Raw genomic sequence first — 9,397 nt, 5'->3', positions numbered from 1 at the left:
GCTTATTTAACTAGGCTCTATACAGGCTGAAAGTCCTGCTTATTTAACTAGAGTCTGGGGAGAGTGCTGAGCTGTTTTGGCTAAACAAAAAATGATCTTACTCTTTCACAAAAAGGTCTATCTCTACAATCTGAGCCGGTGAGCAACAAAAACAGCTATTTTAGTGGACGGGCATCGACGGTGCGCATTTGTCCTTTAAAGGTTACATTGCAACCCAGTTTGCATCTGCCGGTTAAAGCGTTCTTACCGGATTAAAAGATTTTTGTTCATATTAGTCACTTGGACAACAAGGTAAAGGGTCCAGGGTAAAAAAAAAAAAAATACTCTAAGTACTTTTTTTAACCCTTGTGTTGTCTTCCCGTCAAAATTTAAAATCAACACTTTTGTTGAGGCATTTAATCAATGTTTTTAAGTCATTCTTACGTTTTTTTATCCCATTTTTAAAACCTTTTTCAATGTTTGTCACTTTTTTGACATTTTCACCACCACGTAACACTAGCTTATTAACTTAAGTTTTACAGTTATTTTTGGAATTCATGGTCAATAAATCTCATTTATAGGAAATTATACCTAATGTTTGAGGTAGAAAAGCAGAAATTAGGAATTATTGAGACTAAAATTAAAGGAATGGATGTTGATGGATAATCACAGACTGGAATATGTCAACTTTTACACAGTACTATTTCAAAAACACTTACAATTTCTTTTTAAAATGCTATAAAATTGAATAAGACGCCCCGAAATTAAGAAAAGTAGAGATTTGCCAAAGAGCGTTGTGTGGAATCAATCATGTTATTTTGGGGAATGAAAAAGAACAGTGATATAGGACAACGGGTCAATCTGACTCGAGGACAACATGAGGGATAAGGATCACAATTTTAGCAAAATTGAGCAAAAGCTATTTTTAAATGTGCGTTTCTTTGCAGGTTTGGCAGTTTTTAACGAAAGGACCCGTGTTCTCCTCTCCGTGTGTCACAGCGGACCAGCAGAGGGTTCTGTGTGGATCACACGACGGCTGCCTGTACTGTTTGAACTGTGCCGACGGCTCTTTGGTTTGGACCTTCCAGAGCCCGGGGAAGGTGTACTCCAGTCCGTGTGTGTTTGATGGCTCCGTCATGGGCAGAAGGGGGGTTCTGGTGGCTCTGGCCTCCACAGATGGCACAGTGTGGATCCTGGATGGACATGATGGACAAATGCTGGCCTCATTAACTCTGCCTGGGGAGCTGTTTTCATCCCCAGTGGTGTATGACCACTCCCTCGTGGTCGGGTGCCGCAATGACTACGTGTATTGTTTAAAGCTGACTGTCAACAAAGGATAAGATGTATTTCCGCACTGATTTTATAATAAACACTGATGGCTTTTATATCTGTGTCAGAGCAGATAAGGTACGTTGGGAATTACATTTTTAATTAAAGTTCAGGGAAATAAGGAGTCCTTCAGTTCAGACATCAGAATTTAATTTACATTATTCATAACATTTTGTGTCTCTTCAAGAATAGTCTCATGAATAACCCTAAGTGGGACAAAAAAAAAGTGCAAATAATACCAAACATTTTTGTTACATATAACACTGCGTACACGACACTATTGTGCACGATCAACGTTAGAAACAAAATGACTCTTTCTGACCGAAGCTCTGGTGACGCCTTTGCCTTCCATACACACAAGATCATTAAAAGTGAGTGGCAGGAAATGAGAAATGCTGGAGGCTCTTTTTTTTTTCTTTTCTTTCATAGAGGAAATGCTTACATTATTGTGTAAGATCATATCAGTTACAAGGAAGTGATGGCCTACAAACACAAGTGTGTTACGGGAGGGCGGCTACGAGAATTGTAGGTTACAGCAAGCGGGTGTTGCGTCTGTCTCAAGTAACAAAAATATCCAAATCACAACGTCACACAGCTGTGAGGATGATGTGCAGTTCACATGTAAATGCCCAGTAACACTTGTGGTCTTCAGTGCTGTGTTTAGGTGCACCCACCGTGTGATTATGACAGTTTCTAGGTTACGTTATAATGGCAAAATTGTACAATAGCCTCTGATAGCTATCACAGTCGTCACGGACACAGTAAGAATTTTTATGCAAATGTTTTGAGTAGGAGTAAAAAAAACAAAAAGAAAGGCTTTTTTTGTATATGACAAACAAGGCTCAGAGAGGAGATACAGTATCGATTCAACATAGATAAATCCGCTGCTTTACATAAATAATACCAAACGACTGTAACACTTCCACCAGCTGTCTAGAAGCTGTTACTGCTAGCCCTTGAAACAATTCAGACAGTTACCATCTGTTTGATCACACACGCTGTCATATGTCAGAGCTTCACCTCTCTACACTTTTTTATTAGTGATTGATTTATTTACAACCATGGGGACAACGTTGGCTACAAAATGGGGGAAAAAAAAAAACTAAATTGGGGTTGGCTATTGCAATGGCCAGGCGTGGTTGTGACAGGCCGCCGCCCCCCAGGACTGATTGTTCCATCTGTGGGACGTATACTTTGTGTACAGTATGTGCATGCGCACAACAATTGTTAACATATATCTGCGCGATTGTATTGGAATATTTGAATGTGAAGCGCACTTAAACATGATAATAGTACCTGTGTGTGTGTGTGTGTGTGTGTGTGTGGTATACAAGTTCTTGCAGGAGCGTTTTCAGGGTGAGCAATGAAATCTGGAGTTTTTCTCGGGGGGGGGGAAGGCAGGGATGGGTAGATGGTGACTCGCCGTGGTGCTTCAGCGTCCGTGGGCAGTGTGCAGTCTGAATGCAGGCCAGAGCTCAGTGTTAAGCTGGAGTGGGGGGGGGGGGGGGGGGTTATTTGATGATCTGAGGACAGTCGCTCCAGGCTTTGGCCTTTCGCTTGGCCAGAGCCAGCCACGCGGGCTCTGTGGACACCTGCGGGGAGTCAGTGGACGGGAAGCGCTTTGACACCTCCTTGACAGCAGGTGGCGACGGTGTAGAGTCTGCAATCTCAACTGACACAAATCAAGCACAACGATTGGTTACAAATCGATTTGTTACACCACAGCAGCCTTTAAAAAGCTCTTTTTTTATTAAAGACTTTTGATGCAACTGATTTACCTGCAGCTGTTATCGTCATTATCAGTTACTCTTCAGATTATCTTTTCAATATTTATGGATTAAACAGCAGAAAAGTGTAAAAAAAATCCCACCAAGAGTCCCAAACCCTAAAACATTCCCATACCTACCACGGAAAACCAGCATATGACGTTTGAGAACCTGGAACTATCAAATATTTGATATTTTGAGGTCGGAAAAATGACCCAACAACCGATTATTATATGACCGATTATTGATTCAATGGTAACTGTTGCAATAAAAAAAAGTAAAGCAAAGTTTAATCAATTGAAATATTTAAGTAGTTTCAACATACAGTACTGTAATATGAATGTAGGGCTGAAACTAATTAATTTTTAATTTACACTCTGTTGTTATTACACACTACACACAGGCCTGACATACACACACATGCTCCTATACATGGACATACACTAATGGAGAGATGTCAGAGTGTGTGTGTGTGTGTGTGTGTGTTGGGGGGGGGGGCTGCGACTGCTGAAAAGGCGCCCTGAGCGTCTGAGGGGGGTCCGGTGCCTTGCTCAAGAGCAGCTTGGCAGTGCCCAGGAGGTGAATTGGCACTTCTTCATTTGCCAGTCTGTACTTTGGTCCGAACGGGGACTTGAACCAGCGACCCTCCGGTTCCCTACGGACTGAGCTACTGCCACCCCGAGCTACCAAGTATATCTGATATAGATTAATGTGACTTTTTTTATTTAGTCACAAACAGTCCAGGTAGAACAAAAAGCAGCTCATCACATTTCATAATTTCAGCATTTCTTTTTTGTATTTTCACTTAACTTAAGATTATTATTAAAGTCACTCAATGGAATACTCACGTCAACAAGCCTGACGTCGTTATACTCAGATTCTAGTCAGAATATGAGTCTGATACTTCTCCATTGAGCTGGGCTTATGGGGGGCGTGTCTCAACCGAACCAGGAGAGAAAATGCCTCTGCTTTCAATTGGCTAGACCTACAACCAATCAGAGAAACGGATAGACCTACAACCAATCAAAACAACGGAGTCTGTGATGTATGTTGGACTTTCGCTGAATCCCATAGGATGGACGGCAAAAACCTCTTTCCGATGGACAAATGCCTTGATCACGGTTCTCTGTTCCTCTTTTAAAATGAATGCGCGATATGTCGATATCTTCTCTAACAGTAGCTCAGTCCGTAGGGAGTTGGGTCGCGGGGAGGGTTGTCGGTTCAAGTCCCCGTATGGACCAATGTACGGAGTGCAATAAACCCACCGGGAATCAATAAATAGGATAAATTATTATTATTACTATTATAACAGACGCCATGGCGGAATCTACATGTCTCAATTCTCCAGCAGCAGCCATTTTTGTTGTAAACGAATTCAACCCAAGCTCTCTTTGGTGACATGGTTGGTTACATTATTGTTGATCATTATGTAAAGCCCGCCCTGACAATTTGATTGGTCCGAACAGCTCTCCACGGATCATGTCCAGACCGAACTTTCCAAACTCAAATTTTGTGGGCGGGGCTAAGTTTGGCTGGCATCCAGGTTACATCTCAGAAATATAGATCATATAGCATCTAAAATTTCTAATTTTAGATTCACAGGTTCTTACCAGTGACAGAGCTGGGTAAAGTGTTGGCTTTTTTCAGGTTTTCTCGGCGCTCAAATCGTCCCAGCAGGCTGTCGGGTCTCTTGGGCTCCTCTGGTGTCTGAGGTTTAGACGAAGGACTGGTGCTCCCGCTTCCTTTGCTCTCTGTGGGGCTCACCAGCATGACCTGCAGAAGAGATCAGTGAGTGTATGAGAGGAAGAACACTGTCAGATAAAGTGAATGTCAGAAGAATATATATATTTTTTAAAGTGTGTATATCTGGGGCACATACGCTGTCTCTCTCTCGTGCGTGTTTTTCAGCCAGTTTTTCAGCTCTGTGGCTACGACGGTCCTCTCGGTTCTGCTGCTGCTCCCTGAAGCCCTTCTGCTTCTGCAGAGCCAGTGTGATCCATAAGGGCCCGGCCTCCTTCTCCTGGACCTTTGCACTGTCCAGTGAGTGCCTGCTCTGTAGCGAGGGTTTTTCTGAAGGGCACATTGACATATTGCTAGCGCAAAACATCGTTTGAAATGAGCTCCAATTCCATTTTCTACAAAACCCCATTTTTTATTTTAACAACAGCCAAATTTCTCAAATATTAGAGCTATAGTGCGTAGTTTGTCAGCCTCATTCAGAATTCTAACACAATGGATTCAAAAATACATCATGGACTCTTCAGAAGAGGTAAGTATCTTGTAAGTTTTATGTCCTCTTCGTCTCCAAAGCTGAACGCTGCTGTTGTCCTTTCTCAGCAGTGATGTAAACCGCATCACTCACGCTGCTGTGAGCAAAAGTTGCCAGACTACACTATTTTCTGAACACAGCCATATTGAGAAATACAGCCAGTTTTGTGAAGCCGATAGTCTTAATTAGCTTTGAACTCATTTGGCATGTGGCTTGAATGTAACAGATGTTTGATTAAGAAAATAGTTGCACCTGTAGCTTTAATAGTTACTGTATTGTCCTTCTCATCTAACTGTCGGCAAGAAATGAATATATGCCCAAAATGTCAAACTATTCCTTCCCAGTCTATATTGGTGGAAATTTTTTTATCCAGAATTCCTGATTTGCACTTACAGCTGTGTGCTTAATCACAGCAACACTGACCTCTCTTGATGAGCTCTGTCTTTCTGTCCGCCTTCTCTCTCCAGGGGATGTTAATGGACTGGAAGAAGGATCTCTTCTCCTTCGGCTCCTCTTCCCCTTGGACCTGGCCTTGGCTGCACCGGTGCAACTGGGCCACCACTGAAGGTTCCTCGCTCCTGTTGGTCTGTTCCTGGCTGGATGTCTCTGCTGCCCCTGTCCTCTGGATGCCGGCACCACTGGGAGGCCCATGGACCGCTTTAGGTAGCGGCGACGGGGGAGGCGTAGGGGCTGCTCCGCTAGGTTTGGGTGACGTGGGTGGTCTTCGGTAGACAGGTGGCTTGGAAAGCACTTTCTCACCCTCGCTGGGTGAGATCGGGCTGGTAGACTTACCCGGTTTAGCCCAGGCGACGGCGTGGGAGGGGGATGCAAGTGAGTACTTGCTGGATGCGCCTTCTTTCACAGGCGATGTAGGAGTGGTGGATTTGTTAGAAAAGACAGAGGAAGTGTCAGAGTCTGGCTCAATGGGGGTGAGAGGAGAAGGGACGCCGTCAAAGCTGTCCCCGGCACTGTAGCGCTTCTTCCTTTTCTCAGTGGACTGTTCGCTGTGAAAGCGTAGGGAGTAGTTGGTTCTCCTCAGCTTTATGCCAAAAGGCGAGGGCTCGTCCTCCGCGTCCTGGCCTCGGATCTCTCCCTCCTCTCTACTTTCAGACACCTCCGTCTCCCTCTGAGCTGAGCTCTTCAACTCTGGCCCCTCAGGTTTGGCTCCAGGGCTGGGAACCAGGAAAGAGGGGAGGTCTTTGGCAAACACACATTCCTCTGACACCCTTTCCACGATGCGGACGGTTTTACTCGTCCTGTTCTGAGGTTTAGAGGACGGAGCTGGGGACGCTGGGGCGGGGCTGTCAGACCGAGGCTCTTCCTCTCCCGCTTCCTTCTCATCCGCACCGAACACCTCAGAGTTCCTGTTTGAATCTCCAAACTTCTTCTTCGCAGGGGTGATGGAGAACTTGGCGCTGGCAGACATGGTCTTCCTGAGGTTCTCATGGGAGAACGCAGGCCGGTCTTCACTGCTGATCTGAGGCTGGGTCTTGGTCGGCTCTGGGTACTCGTCGTATTTCCCCTCCTCTACCCCCTTGAATATCTTTGATCGGATGCTGGCCCATTCTGCCAGGACGGACTGGTCTGTAGAGAACGAGGACTCGTTGAGCGATTTGGTTTTACCGGACTTGCGGTCCGGTGAAGTCTTGCTCTTGGTCGGCGGTGTTCCCTGGGATTTTTTATCCTCTCCCAAACCCAGCAGAGACTTGCAGGCCGTGTCTTTGATCTGGTCTAAATTGACAGCTGTCCCACAGAGTTGGGCGCCTGTCACCAAGATGGCGGTGTGGGGGACATATGGAGACATTAGCAGATTGGGGGACTCTAGGCCTTCAGAAGAGGACGCCTTAGCGCTCTCTCTTTGCTCCGCTGCAGCAACGCTCTGGTGGCTGGGAGCCGGTGTAACAGGCGTCAGATTTACCTTCTGGAACAAAATCTGTTTTTCTCCGGAGGAAACTTTGAAAGAGAACGGCCTCTGTCTCTCCTCCATCTCTCTCCAGCGCAGCTCCTCAGCTCTCCTCTGTTCCTCCTCCTCCTTCCTCCTCCTCTCCTCTGCATCTGCTCTTTTCTTTTCTTCAATCTCCCGCGACCTCAGCTTCTCCGCTTCCTTCTTTTTCTTTCTTTCCTCTTCCTCAAGCTCCTGCTGCCTCCTTGCTTCCTCCTCCTCCTCTTTCCTCCTCTGCTCTTCCAGTCGTCTCCTCTCCTCCTCCCGCTGTCTGTGCTCCTGCACCTCCCGCATCCTCCTTTCCTCCTCCCTCCGCTCTTCCTCCTCTCGCCACCTCCTTTCTTCTTCCTCTCGGATCCTTCTCTCCTCTTCCTCCCTCCTCCTTCTCTCCGCCTCTTCTCTCCGCCTTTGTTCTGCCTCCTCCTCTAGTTCCCGCAGCTTCAGCTCCTCTGCTGCTCTCTTCCTCCTCTCCTCTTCCTCCTGATGGAGCCTCTGGTCCTCCAGCTCCCTCTTCCTCCTCGTCTCCTGTCTTTCCTCCTCGTGGAGTCTCTGCTTCTTGAAGCTTTCCAGGGACTCAACCGAGGCCCTGCGCTGGGCGTCTGTGGAGACGCCCGCCACCTCGAGGTCCTCTTGCACCACACCAGGAATAGATACCTCTTGGTGGTCCTGGAAATGTGGAAATATGATTAGCTCCTATTTTCTTAACCAGAACAAAAGGGTAGGAAATGTCACACAATAAGTCAACAGCAGAGCAACTCAGAGTTGGACTTTGGCTGTGGCTCACCTGTGTAAACCGCCGGTGCTTGCGGGAAATCCTCTGGTTTTTGGGCTTGACGGACAGTTTATGCTTGGCAGCGGTGTTGTCTAGGCGAGGAACAGACTGTGGAACAGCATCCAGATTGATGGACTCGATAGTACCAGTGGGCGGCAAAACTCGTTTGGACCTCGGTGATTTCACGGGGGTGATGTGTGGCGCGGCTTGTTGAGCCCCCTGGACCTGCTGCAGTCAGAATAACAGAGCTTTTTATTAAAAACTGAGACCTGAAACCAATCATAGTCCTAAAACCTTAAAAGGCATACTCCACCAATTTAGCATTGCTCTCTTATATGAGACTGTTAAGACTCGATGCAAAAGAACCTTTTTTATTCTACTCTTGTCACACCTGGCACCTTCATTACCCATAATGCAACTGTGCAAATATGCAGTTGTACTTCTCAAGACCTGATAACAGACTTTGAAGTGTAAAATGGGACTGGTGGATTTCCTCTTTAACAGTTAAACCAAACTGCCATTAATAACATTAAAGATCCTATATTATAAAAAAGAGTGAGATTTCCATGTCTTTATTTTCTAAAGCAGGTTGATGTGCTATGTAAATACTATGAAAGTGACTTGAATTGCACAATCCACCGAGAAATGCACACAGCCCAGATTCAGGAACTGTGGCTTTAAATGAGTCGTCAGGACTTCTATACGGTAATTATATCACAACTATTTATATTTAACTATTAATAGCGCTACAGTGCCGTTACAGTTATGGTTGCAATGACGGTGCAGTGACTCTGATATTTGGAAACGTTGACCAATCAGAGCTGACTGAGGTTTTAAGGGGGGGGGGGGGCGTTTCCGACAGATTAAATACAGATATATTCATGTTTACATGCTTTTTTTAACATTAAAAGCATGTAAACATGAAACCCAAAATACAAGTATGAACCTAGAAATTAGCTGAATATGGGACCTTTAAAGTGTCGTTACCTTTGGCTCTGTGTCCACTGGCTCGGCTTCTACTTGGGCCACGACCTTCAGAGGACTCCGGGGAACCTCTTCCTCATCTGAACTTCCCTCATCTCCTTCACTTTTTCTCAGAGAAGGAGGCCTCTGGCCAAACTTTATACCTTGTGCTATCTGCTTCTGTTTGACCAAGAGAAAAGGTTGCGTGTTAAGTGTGTAGACAGAAGATACTGTAACTGTTCAGCCACTGAGTGCACATCTCCACAAGGCCCACCTGCAGATTCCTAACTTTATCCGAGACGTTTTCCTGGGACATGCTGTGATTTAGACTGGGCTCGGTGGCCGGCTCCTCTGGGATGAAGATGCTGTCGTGTGAC

At 45.7% G+C, this 9,397-nt stretch overlaps 2 protein-coding genes across 4 annotated transcripts in view; one reads left to right on the top strand and one right to left on the bottom strand.

The window, feature by feature from the left end:
* Positions 1-1,878, top strand: part of aasdh (aminoadipate-semialdehyde dehydrogenase) — a 13,825-nt gene extending 11,947 nt beyond the window's left edge. Inside the window, exon 14 of the mRNA XM_032525956.1 lies at positions 927-1,878. Coding sequence (XP_032381847.1) covers positions 927-1,319 — 393 coding nt within the window. The 3' untranslated portion in view covers positions 1,320-1,878. The remainder of the gene's footprint in view (positions 1-926) is intronic.
* cracd (capping protein inhibiting regulator of actin dynamics) lies at positions 1,720-9,390 on the bottom strand. 3 transcript variants are annotated; one of them, XM_032525957.1, is made up of 8 exons: positions 9,295-9,390; positions 9,045-9,200; positions 8,070-8,285; positions 5,767-7,951; positions 4,954-5,144; positions 4,685-4,847; positions 2,812-2,980; positions 1,720-2,635 (listed from the first exon to the last, which is right to left on the bottom strand). In XM_032525957.1, the coding sequence occupies exons 1-7, from the start codon at positions 9,334-9,336 to the stop codon at positions 2,820-2,822; spliced, it is 3,114 nt and encodes a 1,037-aa protein (XP_032381848.1). In that variant the 5' UTR covers positions 9,337-9,390; the 3' UTR covers positions 1,720-2,635; positions 2,812-2,819. The 3 variants fall into 3 exon arrangements, with proteins under 3 accessions (XP_032381848.1, XP_032381850.1, XP_032381849.1); XM_032525959.1 differs by having other exon boundaries at positions 4,685-4,841; XM_032525958.1 differs by having other exon boundaries at positions 8,070-8,282.
* Between the last annotated feature and the right edge of the window lie 7 nt (positions 9,391-9,397).

The sequence above is a fragment of the Etheostoma spectabile genome, chromosome 9 (assembly GCF_008692095.1).
Source record: "Etheostoma spectabile isolate EspeVRDwgs_2016 chromosome 9, UIUC_Espe_1.0, whole genome shotgun sequence".
NCBI classification, from domain to species: Eukaryota; Metazoa; Chordata; class Actinopteri; order Perciformes; family Percidae; genus Etheostoma; species Etheostoma spectabile.
Note: the sequence above shows the minus strand (reverse complement) of the source record. Positions and strands in the feature narration are given on the sequence as shown.